The 22,226-nt window shown below is 35.7% G+C and overlaps 1 protein-coding gene across 2 annotated transcripts in view; it reads left to right on the top strand.

Moving 5' to 3' along the window:
- Nucleotides 1-886: 886 nt before the first annotated feature.
- CWF19L2 (CWF19 like cell cycle control factor 2) overlaps nucleotides 887-22,226 on the top strand; it is a 198,368-nt gene continuing 177,028 nt past the window's right edge. For both annotated transcript variants that reach the window (XM_061202601.1, XM_061202600.1), the window contains exons 1-3: nucleotides 887-991; nucleotides 2,540-2,650; nucleotides 3,402-3,524. In XM_061202601.1, coding sequence (XP_061058584.1) covers nucleotides 899-991; nucleotides 2,540-2,650; nucleotides 3,402-3,524 — 327 coding nt within the window. In that variant the 5' untranslated portion in view covers nucleotides 887-898. The remainder of the gene's footprint in view (nucleotides 992-2,539; nucleotides 2,651-3,401; nucleotides 3,525-22,226) is intronic.

Raw genomic sequence — 22,226 nt, 5'->3', positions numbered from 1 at the left:
GTTAGGGAGTGATAGGTTAGCTTTGTGAAGTACAAATCTAGTTACACACTACAGATTAGTAACAGTTAAAATAAAATAAGGGGTGATTAACTCTTTCAGGCCAGGTTATGTTTCTTCTCTAGTCTGTTCACTGTTCCCTTTATTTTCCTTGTTCTCAGGAGAGGGAAGAAAACCCCTCACTTCTATTTTTATTGCAGCACAGACACAAACATAAAACAAGAACAAATCACACAAATAAATAGGTAATTGCACACTGTAATGAAAAATGCTTGAGTAAGTATGAACAAATAATATGTCAGTCAGAAAAAATGTTACACTTTAAATAAGCACGTATAAATTATGAAGTGCAATGCAAAATTCACATGACTTTTTCCTATACTGTACTTAAAAAATGTCCACCGAAGCAAAATACTGACTCTTCAAAGCAATTTTGCCCTCCTGCTACCTTGCATTGCCTTTCTGGCCAGCCTTCCTTCGTTCCATTCCTCCAGCACAGGGAAACCTCTTTGGCGGGAAGGGCGCTTTGGTGGAAATCTTTGAGAGGTGCAGATTTAACCTCCCTGAGTGTCTAACTTACTGCGGAGATTTTAAGAGGAGATAGCTGAAAATGCCGTCAGCGCCTTGCAAAACGCGTAACAAATGTACACTGACACCAGTCCTGCTCAGCGCAATCTCAATATACGAAGGAGGGCAACTCCCCGGCTAAATCTTCCTGCTTCCTGTAAAACCACGGGTTACACAATTCCCCCGAATAGCAAGCGACAGTCAGATCTGCGCATGCTCTGTTGGTGGACAGCGCCCCTCCTCCTCCTAGTGGGAAGTCCCGGTTTGTTTAGTAAATTACGACAGTCGTAAACTGAGATTTTTGTGACGGCTTCCCAACTTTACGATAACCACTATGGCGGCTGCCGGTGGTGGATTTGAAAGTGCGAGGAGCGTCGACGAGCGTAAAGAACAGACCCGGATTGCCAGGACCGAGGTGTTGCGACAGGTACCTAGTTTGGGGGTTTCGGGAACCATTTAGAATTGAGAGAGTGGAGGCTTTCAGGGAGCCAGGCCTCTGGTTCTCCTGCCTCCCCGCAGCCTTAGTATCTCACCTTACCTGGTTGTGTGGGGGTAGATGTCTCCCTTTGGAATGCCCGCAAATTCTTGGGTATCTTCTGCCTCCTAGATGCTCTGGCAGGCTCCAGTTGCTCATATTCTTTTCAGTAAGACTTGTTTATTTCCTCTGAATTTCCTTATCTTTTAAATCATCCATTCTTGACATTTCTATCACCTGATCACCTGAGCTGCGCACTTTGGAAGAACTCCGCCACTTACAACGACTCTATGCGTTTTTTATAGCCTCACTTCTCGCTCTTGCTATATCTGAGATGAAATTTTCCGTTTTCAGGAACACATGTAAGCCTTGTCAGAGTAGACCGTTTCATTCTCCTTTTAAACTATTTATATCAGTTATTGGCTTATTGTAAACCCTTACTGATGCAAACAAGAATTGAGACAAGAGACCCAGAGAATTCAGCCCTTCGAAAAAGGTTGAGAAGCATTCTATTTCTCATTTAAGATTGAGATGGGGTAGAGGTAACATAAAGAATGCAGGAAGTAAACTGTACTATTGAATTATCTGACAAGATGTAAGAAGGGTGGCAATGAAGGGGAAAAGTTGTATGTTGGAGAGCAATGTAAGATGAAACAAGTGATGGTTTTTGTTTTAAGCTGGAACAGTTTAAAACGAGTTTAAATGCAGATGAGAAGGAGCCGATATAGGAGACAGGAAGGAGAAGGTGTAACGACTACAGCCAGATTTACAGGGGAAGAGAGGGCAATAAGTCTTAGGTGAAAGGTTGGTGTTGTTCCCTGATTTCAGCATATGTAATATATGTGTATAATAAATATCCTTCATCCTTGTCTCTGATATTTCAGGCAGTTTTTGGAGAGAGTAGGGTTTGTGATAAATTGTATAGTAGAGCTATGTACAGAGGTTTGAGAAGGACCAACCCCAGCTTTGAAATTTGGGGGGAGAATGAAAAGGCAGGAACAACTTCCTAGAAAGATCTTACTTTATCTGACTGTTGTTGAAAGATGAATAAAAATTAGCAATATAATCATTTGTTTTTAGAAAGGTGATTCTTCCTGAAGCGTTTTGGGGGTGTGTGTAGAGGGGTATGGGCACTGCAGACTGAAGGTGTGGAGGTCAGTCCCCAAACAGTAACAAAAGTATCAGGCAGTATCAGTGGGATAGTGAAGGGAAAAGAGATTCAAGTCATATTTGAGGTAGGGAGCTTAGGGAGAGGGAAGGGTCTACAGTAGGTCCCTGGATTCTGTCTTTGATTGGTGGCTCATTTCACTAGAGACTGGTAATTGGTAATGCAATTGGTAATGTGGAAGGAGAGTTTGTTTGTTTGTTTAAATCTTTCTTACACTTTGGTGGAAGCAAATTTCTGGTAAGCCTTATATGAAAGTGGGAGAAGTTTTTGTTTTGCTTTTTTGTGAAAGGCAAGTGGATCAATTGTTAATTTTTCTTTTTTCACTGTTTTAGGCTAAAGCCAATTTTGAAAAGGAAGAAAGGCGTAAAGAACTTAAACGACTTCGGGATAAGGAAACATGGATGCTACCTGATGTGAATAAGCGAGTTGAACAGATCTCACAGGTGAGTACTAACAGGCTTACTTGATGTAAGCTTATCTGTCTTTTTTTTTTCTTTTTGTACTTATTCAAGTTAATATTGGAGGAGTAACTTTATAGACTATTTTTGCAAGTTACAGAATGAATATCACATAGTTGGCATTACTGAATATTTTCTCTCTCTGGCCAAAGTAGTATATTTTAATATTTTGGACATTATGACATTGGAAAGATTTTGTTCGTTGAGTTGGCTGGTAGAAAGCTTAGCTTCAAATTTCTAGCCCACTTGTGGCAAGTTTATGGATCTAAAAAGTTATGTGTTTTAAGCTTAATGTGATGCTTTTGTTTCTTTTTTTTTTTTAGGGGGGTTGTCTCAATCCTTGTTTTTTCTTCCCACAGTTTATGCTATCTTGTTATATGTTATGTGGCTAGTAATCTTCTATAAATTCTTTTGGGCCCATTGAAGGAGATACACACACACGTATGTCTGTGCATGTATGTGTTTATTTGATTATATTTGTCTGTCAGTGTATCTACAAATAAAAATTCCCTCATATTTTTCTAAGAAATTTTAGCTATATGATTTATTAGTAGTACATATATTATAGAAGTATGGCAAAGTTTCTTAGAAGAAATTATTTATTTAGTCATATTCCTTGTCTCCTTTCATGAAAGATTTAAAGGTTTTTGGAATATAGAGCTTTCTTTCCCTCAAAATACTTCCTTTTAAAGTAAGCTAAACTAAATTCTTACCTCTTCAACATGATTATTTATAGGAACACTGTGTGAAGAAAAAGAAGAAAAAAGACAAGCATTCAAGAAAAGTAAAAAAAGAGAAGAAAAAAAAGAGCAAGAAACAAAAGTGTGAAAAAAACAATGAGTCAACTGACAGTTCATCAGTAAGTATGTACTAAAACTAACCAAAGCAGCTACTTGAGAAAATTTTATTTAGAGGAACAACATATGGGAACCTAAAATATATATGAGAACTTAGATAATATTATTAGTTAGGATATGAAAATGCCTGGAAGACATCTACTTGGAGATGTCTAAGAAATGGTAGAAATATGGATCTTAGGTTATAGGTAAAGGTAAGAGGATGGAGATACATTTTGAGAATCATTGCTCATTGAAGCCATTAGAATGGATGAATTGCCTAGGGTAATTGAATAGAAAGAAGAATACCAATACTGAGGAGCCAGACAGAAAGTAAAGGATATTAAGTAGAAGTAGTTGGAAAATTAGAAGGAGAAGCAGGAAAAAGTAGTACTGTAAAATAAGGGAAAAGAGTGCCAAGATATTTCAGAGTCTGTTACCTCTGTTTGCTTTTCATAGAAATTAACATTTAAGTCTTTAAAATAGGTTGTATTTATATATTTATCTTTGGGACAAAAAGGAATAGAATGCTGGGTCTGCTGTGTCTCTAGCCAGGTCTGGGATGAGAGGACTCACAGAGGATAGGAAAGCAGGCCAAACCCTCATGCTTATTTTCAGGAAGAAAAAGGTATGTTGTGCTTAGTGAGTGATGAGCTAGAGATGTTTAGGGATAATTGGACTCATAGGTACGATCTTCAGAGGGTTATACTCTCAGTTGAATCATCATGTTTGACAATCTGGCCTTCTTGTAGTTTCAGAAATTAAATTTTTGGCAGTATACCCTGAGATGATAATTGGCTCATGAAAGCCTATCTTATTTGAGAATGCAGTATCTTAATTCATAGTGAGAAATACACCTGGATAGTTTTATTGACTCTCCAGCATATTTTGTAATGGTAGGAATATTATATAGAAAAAAATTTTTTTTGGAATATAACTCAGTGTAAAGGGAGTTAGAAAATCTTAATGTGAAAAGAAGATAGAGGCACTTTTTCCACAATTGTGGGATTGAGTTGCTGACCCCATTGAGAATCTGATAAAAGTGATCTTTTCTTCAAAAAGAAATTTATATACAAAATTGTTTATTTCAGGGGAGTTTGTAAAACTCCCAGGAGTTTACATAAGGATCACAGCTTAAGAATCCTCATCCTATGGGGATATATCTGCCAGGACAACTAAACATTTATGTTATTTGATTAAGGGCACTTGCTTCCCTTTATTAGAGACACACTGTCCTGTTCTTTGTTGTTCTTGTTGCTATTGCTGTTCTTCTCTGCAACATACGTAAGTCTTTTTGGTGCAACATATAGCATGTACATTTATACATACCTATTAAGTTGTATAACATATACCTTAGAGAGAGTAGTTTGAATGAATGCTCAGTGCCCACATCACATTGAGGTTGACTGAAGAAGAGCAGAGAAACTTATACTGACAGTGAAGGGTAGGAAAGACAGAATGATAGCTAGGGGAATCAGGTTGGTTGGGAGGTCTTTTTGAGAAAATGTTTTTAGGAAGAGAGGGATAAATATTACTGAGGAGAATGCTAAGTTTGGGTGAGCAAGCTTCCAGGGGAGGGGGTAAGCTTAGTTGGGAAGTAGGATCACCTTCTCTTCTGAGCTAGAAGGGAAGTAGTAAAGATGTATACAAATACAGATAAATAAGGAGGAGGCAGCAGATAAATAAGAAGGAGAGCAGATTATTGATGGTGTTTCTGCTTGATGTTCTCTGTTTCCTTTGTGAAGTAGAAGGTAAAATCATCATCTGAGATGACAACTTGGGAGTAGAAATAGGATGGAGAGATTGAGGAAATAGTATAGATTTGAAACAACTTTGCTTAGGTAATAAAAGAAGGAAATGAATTGCTGGGAACCATTGAGGATCCATGTGAGGCTGGAAAGCATATCTTGACTGTCAAGGTCTCTATTTTTTTTTCTTTTAACTTTTAAAATGAGCTTTACTGAGGTATAATTTACATATAATAAAATAATCCTATATTAATTGTACTATTTAATGAATATCCCTTTTTAACTCTGTCAGTTAAGATAGCATTTCCATTCCCCATAAAGTTCTTCGTGGCTCTTTGCAATCAATTCCTCCTCACCCTCCCTCTGCCTCCACTCTGGGATTGGGCAGCCATAGATCTGCTTTAGCACACTATAGATTAATTTTCGCTGTTCTAGAATTTCATATAAATATTCATATATGGTTGACCCTTGAACAACACGGGTTTGGACTGCACAGGTCCATTTGTACGTGGATCTTTTTCGAGAAATATGTACTAGTTCTACACAATCTACGGTTGGTTGGTTGAATCTGCGGATGTGGAACCATAGATATGGATGGCCAACTGTAAAGTTACACGTGGATTTTCCACTGCACAGAGGATCAGCACCCCTAACCCCCACATTGTTCAAGGGTCAACTGTAATATGATCCTTTTCGTGTCGGGCTTCTTTGGCTTTACGTAATGTTTTTGCAACTCATGTAATTGCATGTAGCAGTATTTCCTTTCTCTTTATTGCTATATTCCAGTGTATGAATATACCATAATTTGCTTATCTGTCTTATCTGTTCAAAGTCATTTGGGTGGTTTTTTAGTTTGCGCTAGTATGAATAAAGCTACTGTGAATGTTTGTGTACAAGTCATTTGGTGGACATGTTTTCCTCTTGGAAAAATGCCATCGTTTTCCAAAGTGTTTGGACCATTTTACACTCCTACCAGCAGTATATGAGAATTCCAGTTATTCTACATCTTTGCAAGCACTTGGAATTTTCAGCCTTTGTACTTTTTTGGCCATCCTACTTTGTGTAGTAATATTTCATGTGATATTTCCCTGAACACCAGTGATGTAGAGCATTACTTGAAGTCTTTATTGGCCATTCTGTTTTCTTTTATGAAGTCCAATTTATTAATTATTTTCTTTTATCATTAATTTTTCTTAGTTACTGTTTTTGGTGTCCTAATTTTTGCACATCTCAAGGTTGTGAAGATTTTCTCCTGTGTTTTTTTCAAGAAGTTTTGTAGCTTTGGCTTTTTTGTTTATCAGCGATTCATTTTGAGTTAATTTTTGCTTATGGTATGTAGTAAGTGTCAAAGTTCAGTTTTTCCATGTGGATTTCCACTTGTTCCAGCATCATTTGTTGAGAAGGCTAACCTTTCTCTGTTGAGTTACTTAGGCTCCTTTGTTTTAAATACAATTGAGCATATATATTTGTGGGTTAATTTCTAGACTCTGTTCTGTTCCCTTGGCTTGCATGTCTCTCCTTGACCAGTAAATAAACTGTCGTAATTACTGCAATTTTAGGGTAAGTCTTGGAGTAAGGTAGTGTAAGTTCTATGATTTTGTCCTTTTTGAAAATTGTTTGCTACTCTAAGTTCTTTGCATTTTTAAAATAAAGTTTAGAATCAGCCTATCACTTTCAACAAAAATATCTACTGATATTTTGATTGGAATTGTTTTGCATCAATAGATCAATTTTGGGGGAATTAATATCTTAAAATAGAGAGTCTTCCAACCCATCATGCATGTGGTATATCTCTCCATCTCTTTAAGTCTTCTTTAATTTCTCTCACAGTGTTCTGGAATTTTCAGTGTAGAGGTCTTACTATCATCTTTTGTTATTTTTTTATATTTTATTTTCTTGGGGTGCTGTTGGAAATGGAATTAAAAAAATAAATTTCATTTTTTGTGTGTTTGCAGCTAGCATATACATTTACAGTGGATTTTTGTATATTTACCTGTATCTTGTCACCTTGCTAAATTCACAAGTACTAGCATTAGCTTTTTTTGGTTGATTTCTCAGTACATGATTATGTTATGTGTGAATAAAGACACTTTTTTCTTTCCGATCTCTAGGCGTTTTATCCCATTTGTTAATTTTTTGTTATTTTATTTCACTAGCTAGGACTTCAATATAGTGTTGAATAGAAGTGGTGAGAGTGGACATCCTTACCTGTTCTTTATCTTAAGTGGAAGGCATTTATCTTTCACCTTTAAGCATGATGTTAGCTGTGGGCTTTTCATGTATGCCCTTTTAGACTGAGTAAATTCTCCTCTATTTTTATTTTTTTCTGAGAGTTGGTGTCTTGAATAAGCATTGGATTTTGTCAGATACTTTTTCTGCATCTATTTATATAATTATATGATTTTTCTCTTTTATTCCGTTAATATGGAGAATTACATTGGTTGATTTTTGAATGTTACAGCAACCTGAATTTCTGGGATACACTCTATTTGGTTACTTTTTTTTATTTAATTATAAAATATTTTATTTATATATACTTACAAGCGCATTTTATTTTATATATATTTTTTCTGATGTGATTTGCTCACAATTAGTTGAGAATTTTTGCATCTGTGTTTATGAGGGGTATTGGGTTTTGCTGTAAGGGTAATGCTGGCCTCACATATGAATTAGGAAATATTCCCTGTTCTTCCATTTGTAGAAGAGTTTGTGCAGGATTGGTGTGATTTCTTCCTTAAAGGATTGTTAAAACTCACTAGTCAAACTGTTTGGGCCTGGAGTTTTCTTTGTGGGATGCTTAAAGCACAAATTTAATTTCTTTAATATCTGTTTTAAATGTTTTCTGTTTATTCTTGAGTTAGTTTTGGAATTAAAGTTTGCAAGGAATTTGTTTATTTCATCTAAATTGTTGAATTTATTGTCATAATATTATAATATTCCTTTATTGTCCTTTTAATGTCTGTCGAGTCTGTAGTTATGTCCCTTCTTTCATTCCTGATTTTGGCTATTTCTATTTTCTCTTTGTTTCCTTGGTTAGAATAGTTTTAGGTTTATCAATTTTATTATTCTTTTCAAAGAATTGCCTTTTAGTTTCATTAATTTTCTAGTTGTGTATTTTCTATTTTATTGATTTCCACTGTCTTTTTACTGTTTCTTTCCTATTACCTATTTTGTATTTAATTTGCTCTTCTTTTTCTAGCTTCCTGAAGCGGGTGTGTAGGTCTTTGATTCTAAATCTTTCTTATTTTCTAATGAGTATTTAATCTACAATTTTTTCTCCTAGTACTGTTGTATCTCCATCTAACTAATTTTGATGTGTTATGTTTTCATTGTCATCTTTTTAAAATATTTTCTAATTGATTTTGTTACTTTTTTTAAACTTACAGACTATATATGAGTTTAAAATTTTCCAGGTATTTGTGGATTTAACCAGTTTTGTTTTTGACTTCAAATTTAATTCTGTTGTTGTCATAAAACATACTCTGTATAATTTAGTTTTAAAAAAAAATCATAGAGACTAATTTTATGGCCTAGCCTATGCTCTATCTTGGTGAAAATTCCTTATGTAATTGAAATGAATGTATATTCAGTTGTTGTTAGTTGTAGTGTTCTATGAATGTCAACATGGGAAAGTTTATTCATAGTGTTAAGTCATCTGTATTCTTACTGATTTTCTATTTTCCTCTTCTGTCAGTTACTGAGAGAGCAGCAGTAAAATCTCTGTGTTGTGGATTTGTCTTTTTCTTCTTTCAGTTTTGTCAGTTTTTGCCTCATGTATTTTGAAGTCTTGTTAGATACATACACATTTAGGATTGTTGTATCTCCTTGATGAATTGATGATTATATCATGAAATGTTCCTCTTTATCTGTGGTAATATTCTTCTTTCAGGTCTACTTTTGTCTCATAGTAATAAAGCCTTTTCAGTTTTCTGACTTTTTGTTTTCATGGTGTATTTTTTTTTATTCTTTTAGTTTTAAAGTATCTGTTTATTTTATATTGAAAGTGTATTTCTTGTGGACAGTCTGTGTTTGGGGCTTGCTTTTTTATCTAGCTTATCAGTTTCTTCCTTTTAAATTAGAGGATTTTCTCCACTATATAATATGACAGCCATATTGACTTTAACATTTTTGGTTAAAATTTACTGAAGTTATATCAGGTTGAAAGTTCATTTCTTCAGTCTCACTAGCCAAATTTTTAAAGTGTTTGTAGACACATATGGCTAGGTTAGTGGCTACCATATTGGGTGGTGTAGGTATAGAAAGATCCTATTAGATAGTGCTGGTTTAGATTATTTATGTTTAATGTAATTACAGGTATGTTTGAGTTTGTCTGCCATCTTGCTTTCCGTTTTCTATTTGTCCCATTTATTTTTTATTATTTTTTCTCTTCTTTTTCCTAGCTTCTTTTGGATTAATTGGTTTTATTTTAGTGTTCTTATTTGTTTATTCATTCATTGATTCATTCTATTTTTTTTTAGTTGAATGAAAGATTTTTTAAATTCTGTAGTGCCTTATACTTTTCAAAAGTTTCACAGACATGATTTAATATAATCCCATAATAACCCTTAACTTTAATCCCCTGTGCCTATATTGCCCCTTTCCCCTTCTCTCTCCCCACTGGTAACCACTAGTTTACCCTCTATATCTGTGAGTCTGCTTCCTTTTTGTTTTATTCACTAGTTTGTTTTATTTATAGATACCACATATAAGTGATACTTTGTAGTATTTGTTTTTCTTTGTCTCACTCACTACTTCACTTAGCATAATGCCCTCCAGGTCTGTCCATGTTGCTGCAAATGGCAAAACTTCATTTTTTTTTATGGCTGAGTAGTATTCTGTTCTATTGTATATATATGCCATATCTTTATCCATTTATCTGTTGGTGGACATTTAGGTTGCTTCCATACGTTGGCGATTGTAAATAATGCTGCCCTGAACATTAGGGTTCATGTATCTTTTTGAATTAGTGTTTTTGTTTTTTGGGAGTATATACTTGGGAGTGGAATTGCTAGATCATATGGTGGTTGTATTTTTAGTTTTTTGAGAAACCTCCAAACTGTTTTCCACAGTGGCTGCACCAGTTTACATTCTCACCAACAGTGTAGCATGGTTCCCTTTCTTCACATCCTTGTCATTTGTCATTTGCATTCTTTTTGATGATAGCCATTCTGACGGGTGTGAGGTGATATCTCATTGTGGTTTTGATTTGCATTTCCCTGATCATTAACGACGTTGAGTGTCTTTTCGCCCATCAGCCATCTTCATTTCCTCTTTGGAAAAATGTTCAGTTCTTCTGCCCATTTTTTAAATGGGTTATTTGTTTTCTTGATTATGAGTTGTATGAGCTGTTTATATATTTGAGGTATTAACCCATCAGTCATATTATTTGCAAATATTTTCTCCCATTCAGTAGGTTGTCTTTTCGTTTTGTCAGTTGTTTCCTTTGCTGTGCCAAAGATTTTAAGTCCCATTTATTTACTTTTGCTTCTGTTTCCTTTGCTTTAAGAGACGGATCCAAAAATATTTTGCTGTGATATATGTCAGAGAGTGTTCTGCCTATGTTTTCTTTTAGGAGTTTTATAGTATAGGTCTTACATTTAGGTCTTTAATCCATTTTGAGTTTATTTTTGTATATGGTGTTAGAGGATGTTCTAATTTCATTCTTTTACATGTAGCTGTCCAGTTTTCCCAGCACCACTTATTGAAGGGACTGTCTTTTCTCCATTGTATATTTTTGCCTCCTTTGTCTTAGATTAATTGACCATAGGTGTGTGGGTTTATTTCTGGGCTCTCTATCTTGTTCCATTGATCTATGTGTCTTTTTTTTTTGGTGCCAGTACCATACTGTTTTGATTACTGTAGCTTTGTAGTATAATCTGAAGTATGGGAGCGTGATTCCTCCAGCTGTGTTCTTCTTTCTCAAGATAACTTTAGCTATTCAGTGCCTTTTGTATTTCCATACAAGTTTTAAAATTATTTGTTCTAGTTCTGTGAAAAACGCCATTGGTAATTTGATAGGGATTGCAGTGAATCTGTAGATTGCCTTGGGTAGTATGGTCATTAAAACAATGTTAATTCTTTCAATCCAAGAACACAGGTATATCTTTCTGTTTGTGTCTTCTTCAGTTTCTTTCATCAGTGTTTTATATTTTTCCGAGTACAGGTCTTTTACCTTGTTAGGTAGGCTTATTCCTAGATATTTTATTCTTTTTGATGCGGTGGTAAATGGGATTGTTTCTTACATTCTCTTTCTGATAGTTCACTGTTAGTGTATAGAGATGCAACAAATTTCTGTATATTAATATTGTATCCTGCAACTTTACTGAATTCATAGATAAGCTCTAGTAGTTTTCTGGTAGTGCTTTTAGGATTTTCTATGTATAGTGTCATGTCATTTCTAGATAATGACAGTTTTACTTCTTCTGTTCCAATTTGGACTCCTTTTATTTCTTTTTCTTGTCCAATTGTGGCTAGGACTTCTAAAACTATGTTGAATAAAAGTGGCAAGAGTGGACATCCTTGTTTTGTTCCTGATCTTAGAGGAAATTGAGCATGACGTTAGCTGTGGATTTGTCATGTATGGCCTTTATTATGCCCACTTTCTGGAGAGTTTTTATCAAAATGGATGTTGAACTTTAATGTAAGGTTTTTCTGCATCTATTGAGATGGTTATATGGTTTTAATTCTTCAATTTGTTAATGTGGTGTGTCACACTGATTGATTTGTGAGTATTGAAGAATCCTTGCATCCCTCGGGTAAATCCTACTTGACAAAGGTGATTGATCCTTTTAATGTATTGTTGGATTCAATTTGCTTATATCCTGTTGAGGATTTTTGCATCTATCTTCAGCAGTGATATTGGCCGGTAATTTTTTTTTCTTGGTATGTTTGTCTGGTTTTGGTATCAGGGTGGTTCTGGCCTCAGAGAATGAGTTTGGAAATGTTCCTTCCTCTGCAATTTTTTTGGAATAGTTTGAGAAGGATAGCTGTTAACTCTTCTCTAAATGTTTGGTAGAATTCACTTGTGAAGCCATCTGGTCCTGGACTTTTGTCTGTTTGGAGTTTTTTTTTTTTAATTACTGATTCAGTTTCATTACTGATAATTGATGTATTCATACTTTTCTCTTTCTTCTTGGTTCAGTCTTGTGAGATTGTATCTTTCCAAGAATTTGTCTATTTCTTCTAGGTTTTTCATTTTATTGGCATATAGTATGTTCTTAGTAGTCTCTTTTGATCTTTTGTATTTCTGTGGTGTTGTAACTTATACTTTTTCATTTCTCATTGGACCATTTCTCTTTTTCTCTGATGAATCTGGCTAAAGGTTTATTGGTTTTGTTTATCTTTTCAGAGAACAAGCTTTTAGTTTCATTGATCTTTTCTGTTGTTCTTTTAGTCTCTGTTTCATTTATTTCTGCTCTGATTTTGATGGTTTCTTTCCTTCTACTGACTTTGAGTTTTGTTTCTTCTTTTGCTTGTTTCTTCAGGGGTAAGTTAGGTTCTTTATTTGAGTTTTTTCTTGCTTCCTGACATAAGTTTGTATCACTGTAAAGTTCCCTCTTAACTGCTTTTTCTCATCCCGTATGTTTTGGATCATCATGTTTTCAGTGTTATTTGTCTCTAGGTATTATTTCCTCTTTGATTTCTTCAGTGATCCATTGGGTTTTTAGTAGCAAATTCTTTAGCCTCCATATGTTTGTGTATTTTTGCTGTTTTTTTCTTGTACTTGGTTTCTAGTCTCACAGCATTGACAAAGATGCTTGATATGGTTGCAGTTTTCTTAATTTTACTGGGGCTTATTTTGTGACATTTCTCTAAGTTATTGTTTGTCTGAAAATTTGTTTTGTTTAGTCTTCATTTTTGAAGTTTTTTTCCTAGACAGATAATTTTAAGTTTATAGTTCTTTCCCTGTACTTTAAGATGTCATTCCATTGTCTTTTGCCCTACGTTGTTCCTAATGAGAGAAATTTGCAGTCATGTTTATCCCTTTCTCTCTATATATGATATTTCCTTCTGCTCTGAATGCTTTTAAAATTTTTTCTTTACCACTTTCTTTTAGCAAATCAATTATGATATGTTTGATATTGTTTTCTTTGTCTTTATCCTGCCTTGGGTCATTGTGCTTTTCTGATTTATGAGTTCATAGTTTCCATCAAATTTGAAACTTTCTGGCTATTATTTCGTGAAATGTTTTTTGTGTCCCCTCTTATTCTGCTAGTATCCTTAATTCTGTCCCACAAGTCACTGAGCCTTTATTTACTTTTGTTTTAGCCTTTTCTGTTCTTTAGTTTGGATAGATTTTACTGCTGCATTTTAGGTTCAAGTTCACTAGCCTTTTCTTTTGTAGCATCTAGTTGGCTGTTATCCTCAGTCATTAAAGTTTTCATTTCAGTTATTTTTCATCATTAGACATTTCATTTGGGTCTTTTTTATATCTTCATTTTGACTCCTATTTGTTCATGCTTTCCTTTCCTTGGGCATACTTATAATAGCGGTGTCAAAATCCTAGTTTGCTATGTCATTATCTCTTTATTTCTTGTTCTGTTTTGATTAACTGATTTCTTTTCTTGTCTTTGGGTCACATTTTCCTGCTTTGAATGTCTAGTAATTTCTAATTAGATGCTGAACCTTGTGAAAGTTATATTGTGACTACTGGATTTGTTGTCTTCCTTTAAAGGATCTTGAGTTTTCTTTTGGTGGGGAGTAGGTTACTTGTGTATTAGCTTAATACTTTTCAAAGGCTGGTGTTTAAGTTATGTTTGTGTGCATCTAGAGTAGCCATTACTACTAAGACATGCTAAGGCATGCCCTTTGTGGTTTCTCTGCTGATTGCCCTCGGTATTCAAGGAGATTTCTCTATTCTGGTTGGTGGCAACTAGAATGTCTTCTAGCCCTTTGTGAGCTCTGGGGATTTCTCCGCTCATAGCACTCTAATAATTGTTCCTTCCATGGTAATTATTCTTTGTCTATCCTTGTGGACTTGCATCCTAAGAATGTTCAGTTTGGTATTCAGTTAAAGACTACAGGGGTCTCTTGTATAGTTTTCTGGAGTTCTTTCTCTGTGTAGCTCCCTTTTCATGGATGCTGTATCTCAGCCATCACAAAGTAAAAATTCTGTTTTCCTATCTCAGTGAGATTGTCATATTGGGCTTGAGTTACCCTGCCTTGTGCCATGGTCTAGAAAGTGCCACTAGGCAAAAAGCAGTAGAGTGTAATTGTAGCACTCACCTCGTTTGTTTGCCTTTTCTCAGGGATCATAGTCCTGCACAACTGAGATTCAATGTCTAAAAACAGTTGTTTCTTATATTTTTTATTTTATTTCCATTTCTGTATATTTTTCTAGTCTGATGTAGCATTTATTTTTTCATGGCCAGTGCAGAAGTCTTCAAGTATCTTTGAGAAATATATGTATTTATGTAGGTACTTTATATTTTAAATATAAAATGTATACATTTTATGTGTATTATGCAAATATAAGTACATGTATTTTATATACATATGTAATACTTCATATATATGTATAAAATATGTACATTTATATATGTTTTTATTGGTGGCACTTTTCTGTCTTGGTTCTATATTTAGGTTTTGACTGTTAGATGGGATTAGGAGTGTGGTTAATTATGATGGCTACACATGAGAAGAAGAGTCCTGGGAGCTGTCTTAGGTCAAGAGGCACGTTGATGGTTTATGAGTTCTTCAAGGTAGGATGGAGGATTGAAACAGCAGGAGAACTTAGGTCATAGCATGGGGAGAGGGGAACATAAGTCATGCTGAAGTGGTGAGGTGAGTGAATAATAGTGAAAATTAGCAACAAAATTAATAGAAAGGGAATGGAGGCAGGAGAGTTGTACAGAATGGTCCAGTTGACGTTGTGTAAGTGAATAATGAGTACCAGCTGTATCACATATGCTTCTTTCATTCATTACCTAGTATTTAATGCAGGCTGCTGCTTAAAGTTTCTGACTTGGGCTTTTGCAAGGGTGGATTGAGTTAATTTTAATGCACATTTATTGAATGCTAACTCTTTGCCAGACATTTTTATATACATGGGGAATACACATATATAGAGTTCAGACTTTTGGGGAACTCATTTTATAGTTAAACAGACACATACTTCCAGTATGTAATCTCATGATGCCAAGGCATTTCAAGGTATTAAGGGAAGGAGGATTTCATATGCAGGTTTTGAGGAAATGATGCTTGAGTTGAGACTTAAAGGATGAGTAAGAATCACCCTGGCATATAGAGGTGTGTGTGCACAAGGAATTGTGAGAGCAAGGCGTGGAAGTAGGAGATAACATGATATAAAAGTGTCTGTGTGTGTGTGTGTGTTTATGTATATACGTAGGTAAATACAACTATAAGCAACTTAACAATATTAGATTATAAAACAAGAGGAGAGTGAATGGAGATGAAATTGTAAGAGTTGATAGGAGTTTGTAAACCAAGAAGTTTGAATTATTCAGTAGGGAGTATATCATCAAATTAGGTTCATTTGTGTTATTAGAGAACCCCAGAATAGCCATTGGTTAATATGAAATATATAGAATATTAAAATAGTTAACTTTTCTTTTTTCTTTTTCTGAATTTTATTTTTATTTTTTTATACAGCAGGTTCTTATTAGTTACCTATTTTATACATATTAGTGTATATATGTCAATCCCGATCTTCCAATTTATCCCCCATGCCCCCCATTTGGTGTCCATACATTTGTTCTCTACATCTGTGTCTTTATTTCTGCCTTGGAAACCTGTTCATCTGTACCATTTCTCTAGGTTCTAAATATATGCATAAATATAGAATATTTGTTTTTCTCTTTCTGACTTACTTCACTTTGTATGACAGTCTCTAGGTCCATCCACGTCTCTACAGATGACCCAATTTCATTCCTTTTTATGGCTGAGTAATATTCCATTCCATTGTAGATATGTACCACATCTTCTCTCTCTGTTCGTCTGTCAATGGGCATTTAGGTTGCTTCCATGACCTGGCTATTGTAAATAGTGCTGCAGTGAACATTGGGGTGCATGTGTCTTTTTGAATTATGGTTTTCTCCAGGTATATGCCCAGTAGTGGGATTGCTGGGTCATATGGTAATTCTATTTTTAGTTTTTTAAGGAACCTCCATACTGTCCTCCATAGAGGCTGTATCATTTTACCTTCCCACCAACAGTGCAAGAGCATTCCCTTTTCTCCACACCCTCTCCAGCATTTGTTGTTTGTAGATTTTCTGATGATGCCTATTCTAACTGGTGTGAGATGATACCTCATTGTAGTTTTAATTTGCATTTCTCTAATAATTAGTGATGTTGAGCAGATTTTCATGTGCCTCTTGGCCATCTGTATGTCTTTGGAAAAATGTCTATTTAGGTCTTCTGCACATTGTTTGATTGGCTTGTTTTTTTAGTATTGATCTGCATGAGTTGTTTTCATATTTTGGAGATTAATCCTTTGTCAGTTGATTCATTTGCAAATATTTTCTCCCATTCTGATTGTTGCCTTTTCCTCTGGTTTATGGTTTCCTTAGCTGTGCAAAAGATTTTAAGTTTAATTGGGTCCCATTTGTTTATATTTGTTTTTATTTTCATTATTCTAGGAGGTGGGTTAGAAAAGATCTTGCTGTGATTTATGTCAAAGAGTGTTCTTATGTTTTCCTCTAAGAGTTTTATAGTATCCAGTCTTACATTTAGGTCTTTAATCCATTTGGAGTTTATTTTTGTGTATGGTGTTAGGGAGCGTTCTAATTTCATTCTTTTACATGTAGCTGTCCAGTTTTCCCAGCACCACTTATTGAAGAGACTGTCTTTTCTCCATTGTATAATCCTTGCCTCCTTTGTCATAGGTTAGTTGACCATAGGTGCATGGGTTTATCTCTGGGCTTTCTATCTTGTTCCATTGATCTAAATTTCTGTTTTTGTGCCAGTACCATATTGTCTTGATTACTGTAGCTTTGTAGTGTAGTTTGAAGTCAGGGAGTCTGATTCCTCCAGCTCCATTTTTTTACCTCGAGATTGCATTTGCTATTTGGGGTCTTTTGTGTCTCCATACAAATTTTAAGATTTTTTTTGTTCTAGTTCTGTAAAAAATGCCATTGGTAATTTGATAGGGATTGCATGGAATCTGTGGATTGCTTTGGGTAGTATAGTCATTTTCACAGTATTGATTTTTCCAGTCCAAGAACATGGTATATCTCTCTGTCTGTGTCATCTTTGATTTCTTTCATCAGTGTCTTATAGTTTTCTGAGTACAGGTCTTTTACCTCCTTAAGTAGGTTTATTCCTAGGTATTTTATTCTTTTTGTTGCAGTGGTGAATGGGATTGCTTCCTCAATTCTCTTTCTGATCTTTCGTTATTAGTGTATAGGAATGCAAGAGATTTCTGTGCATTACTTTTGTATCCTGCAACTTTACCAAATTTATTGATGAGTTCTAGTAGTTTTCTGGTGGCATCTTTAGGATTTTCTATGTATAGTATCATGTCATCTGGAAACAATGACAGTTTTACTTTTTCATTTCCACTTTGTATTCCTTTTATTTCTTTTTCTTCTCTGATTGCCATGGCTAGGACTTCCAAAACTATGTTGAATAAGTGTGGCGAGAGTGGACATCCTTGTCTTGGTCCTGATCTTAGAGGAAATGCTTTCAGTTTTTCACTGTTGAGAATGATGCTTGCTGTGGGTTTGTCATATATGGCCTTTATTATGTTGAGGTAGTTTTCCTCTGTGCCCACTTTTTGGAGCGTTTTTATCATAAATGGGTGTTGAGTTTTGTCAAAAGCTTTTTCTGCATCTATTGAGATGATCATAGGGTTTTTATTCTTCAATTTGTTAGTATGGTGTATCACATTGATTGATTTGCATATATTGAAGAATCTTTGCATACCTGTGATAAATCCCACTTGATCATGGTGTATGATCCTTTTAATGTGTTGTTGGATTCTATTTGCTAGCATTTTTTTAAGCGTTTTTGCATTTGCATCAGTGATATTGGTCTGTAATTTTCGTTTTTTGTAGTATCTTTAGTTTTGGTATCAGGGTGATGGTGGTCTCGTAGAGTGAGTTTAGGAGTGTTCGTTCCTCTGCAATTTTTTGGAAGAGTTTGAGAAGGATGGGTGTTAGCTCTTCTCTAAATGTTTGATACAATTCACCTGTGAAGCCATCTGGTCTTGGACTTCTGTTTGTTGGAAGATTTTTAATCACAGTTTCAATTTCATTACTTGTGATTGTCTGTTCATATTTTCTGTTTCTTCCTGGTTCAGTCTTGGAAGGTTATACCTCTCTAAGAATTTGTCCATTTCTTCCAGGTTGTCCGTTTTATTGGCATAGAGTTGCTTGTAGTAGTCTCTTAGGATGCTTTGTATTTCTGCGGTGTCTGTTGTAACGTCTCCTTTTTCATTTCTGATTTTATTGATTTGAGTCCTCTCCCTCTTTTTCTTGATGAGTCTGGCTAATGGCTTATCAATTTTGTTTATCTTCTCAAAGAACCAGCTTTTAGTTTTATTGATCTTTGCTATTGTTTTCTTTGTTTCTATTTCTTTTATTTTGGCTCTGATCTTTATGATTTCTCTCCTTCTGCTAACTTTGGGTTTTGTTTGTTCTTCTTTCTCTAGTTCCTTTAGGTGTAAGGTTAGATTGTTTATTTGAGGTTTTTCTTGTTTCTTGAGGTAGGCTTGTATAGCTATAAACTTCCCTCTTAGAACTGCTTTTGCTGCATCCCATAGGTTTTGGATCGTCGTGTTTTCATTGTCATTTGTCTCTAGGTATTTTTTGATTTCCTCTTTGATTTCTTCAGTGATCTCTTAGTTATTCAGTAATGTATTGTTTAGCCTGCATGTGTTTGTGTTTTTTACGTTTTTTTCCCTGTAATTTATTTCTAATCTCATAGCATTGTGGTCGGAAAAGATGCTTGATATGATTTCAATTTTCTTAAATTTACTGAGGCTTGATTTGTGACCCGAGATGTCATCTATCCTGGAGAATGTTCCGTGTGCACTTGAGAAGAAAGTGTAATCTTTTTTTGGATGGAATGTCCTATAAATATTAATTAAATCAAACTGGTCTATTTTGTCATTTAAAGTTTGTATTTCCTTATTAATATTCTGTCTGGGTGATCTGTCCATTGGTGTAAGTGAGGTGTTAAAATCCCCCACTATTATTATGTTACTGTCGATTTCCTCTTTTATAGCTGTTAGCATTTGCCTTATGTATTGAGGTACTCCTATGGTGGGTGCATATATGTTTATAATTGTTATATCTTCTTGGATTGATCCCTTGATCATTTTGTAGTGTCCTTCCTTGTCTCTTGTAACATTCTTTATTTTAAAGTCTAGTTTATCTGATTTGAGTATTGCTACTCCAGTTTTCTTTTGATTTTCATTTGCATGGAATATCTTTTTCCATCCTCTCACTTTCAGTCTGTATGTGTCCCTAGTTCTGAAGTGGGTCTCTTGTAGACAGCATGTATATGGGTCTTGTTTTTGTATCCATTCAGTGAGCCTGTGTCTTTTGGCCGGAGCATTTAATTCATTCATGTTTAAGGTAATTATCGATATGTATGTTCCTATGACCATTTTCTTAATTGTTTTGGGTTTGTTTTTGTAGGTCCTTTTCTTCTGTTGTGTTTCCCCCTTAGAGAAGTTCCTTTAGCATTTGTTGTAGAGCTAGTTTGGTGGTGCTGAATTCTCTTAGCTTTTGCTTGTCTGTAAAGCTTTTGATTTCTCTGTCGAATATGAATGAGATCGTTGCTGGGTAATGTTGCTTGTAGGTTGTTCCCTTTCATCACTTTAAATATATCGTGCCACTCCCCTCTGCCTTGTAGTTTCTGTTGAGAAATCAGCTGTTAACCTTATGGGAGTTCCCCTTGTATGTTGTTTGTCATTTTTCTCTTCTTGCTTTTAATAAGTTTACTTTGTCTTTAATTTTTGTCAGTTTGATTACTATGTGTCTCAGCGAGTTTCTCCTTGGGTTTCTCCTGCCTAGGACTCTCTGCGCTTCCTGGACTTGGGTGGCTATTTTCTTTCCCGTGTTAGGGAAGTTTTCGACTATAATCTCTTCAAATATTTTCTCGGGTCCTTTCTCTCCTCTCCTTCTGGGATCCCTATAATGCGAACGTTGGTTTGTTTAATGTTGTCCCAGAGGTCTCTTAGGCTCTCTTCATTTCTTTTCATTCTTTTTTCTTTATTCTGTTCTGCGGCAGTGAATTCCACCATTCTGTCTTCCAGGTCACTTTTCTGTTCTTCTGCCTCAGTTATTCTGCTGTTGATTCTTTCTAGTGTATTTTTCATTTCCGTCATTGTATTGTTCATATCTGTCTGTTTGTTTTTTAATTCTTCTAGGTGTTTTTTCTTTAATTCTTCTAGGTCTTTGTTAAACATTTTTTGCATCTTCTAGATCTTTGCCTCCATTCTTCTTCTGAGGTCCTGGATCATCTTCACTATCATTATTGTGAATTCTTTTTCTGGAAGGTTGCCTATCTCCACTTCATTTAGTTGTTTTTCTGGGGTTTTATCTTGTTCCTTCATTTGGTACATAGTCCTCTGCCTTTTTATTTTGTCCATCTTTCTGTGAATGTGCTTTTCATTCCACAGGCTGCAGGATTGTGGTTCTTCTTCTGGGGTCTGCCCTCTGGTGGGTGAGTCTAAGAGGCTTGTGCGTTTCCTGATGGGAGGGACTGGTGGTGGGTAGATCTGGGTGTTGCTCTGGTAGGCAGAGCTCAGTAAAACTTTAATCCTCTTTTCTGCTGATGAGTGGGGCTGAGTTCCCTCCCTGTTGGTTGTTTGGCCTGAGGTGACCCAACACTGCAGTACAGGCTCTTTGGTGGGGCTAATGGTGGAATCCGGGAGGGCTCACGCCAAGGAGTACTTCCCAGGACTTCTACTGCCAGTGTCCTTGTTCCTGCAGTGAGCCACAGCTGCCCCCTGCCTCTGCAGGAGACCCTCCAACACTAGCAGGTAGGTCTAGTTCAGTCTAGACCGATGCTCCTTCCCCATGGTTCATTATGCACACAGTACTTTGTGTGTGCCCTCCAAGAGTGGAGTCTCTGTTTCCCTCAGTCCTGTTGAAGTCCTGCAATCAAATCCCGCTAGCCTTCAAAGTCTGATTCTCTGGGAATTCCTCCTGTTGCCGTACCTCCGGGTTGGGAAGCCTGACGTGGGGCTCAGGACCTTCACTCCAGTCAGTGGACTTCTGTGGTATAATTGTTCTCCAGTTTTGAGTCACCCACCTAGCGGTTATGGGGTTTGATTTTATTGTGATCGCGCCCCTCTTACCATGTCATTGCACCTTCTTCTTTGTCTTTGGATGTGGGGTATCTTTTTTGGTGAGTTCCAGTGTTCTCCTGTCAATGATTGTTGAGCTGTTGTGATTCTGGTGCTCTCGCAAGAGGGAGTGAGCGCACGTCCTTCTACTCTGCCATCTTGAACCAATCTCTAAGTTTTCTTTCATATGGAAGAAATCAAGTAGGCAATTTAGTGTGGTGTTCTGGGACCAGGTCTTCTAGTTTTTTTGCTCCATTGTCTTTAAAAAGTATCTCTTAGTCTAGATAACAGGAACGTGGATGCTCTCTTTTTTGTAACTTCCAGAAAGTCCTACATAGTACTTTCATTTCCACCTTATTGGAGACTTGATTAAGGTTTCACTCTCCAGCAAGGGAGGCACATTACATCTCCAAATAAAATTGGGTTCTATTGGTAGGAAAAAAAAAGGCATAACAGTAGTCTTTATGACAGGGAGTCAAAGAAGAGGAGTACTGTGGTCAGATATGCCTTTTATAATACTCTAAAGGTATTTAGGGTGGGGGTTGGAGAATGAAAGGGAGCAGGAGAGACTGGGGTTTTGGAGACTAATTTGGTTTTTCCAGTTGTCTAAGTGAGAGATAAGTAGATCTGATCTAGGGCTGCTGCTTTAAGGATGGGGAGGAAGGAGTATATATATTAGTTGCGACTCTTGGTTGTAGGTAGCAGAAATGAAACTTAAATTG

Source organism: Eubalaena glacialis, chromosome 10 (genome assembly GCF_028564815.1).
Source record: "Eubalaena glacialis isolate mEubGla1 chromosome 10, mEubGla1.1.hap2.+ XY, whole genome shotgun sequence".
Lineage (NCBI taxonomy): Eukaryota > Metazoa > Chordata > Mammalia > Artiodactyla > Balaenidae > Eubalaena > Eubalaena glacialis.
The sequence above is the reverse complement of the archived record's forward strand: the minus strand, read 5'-3'. Positions and strand labels throughout refer to the sequence as shown.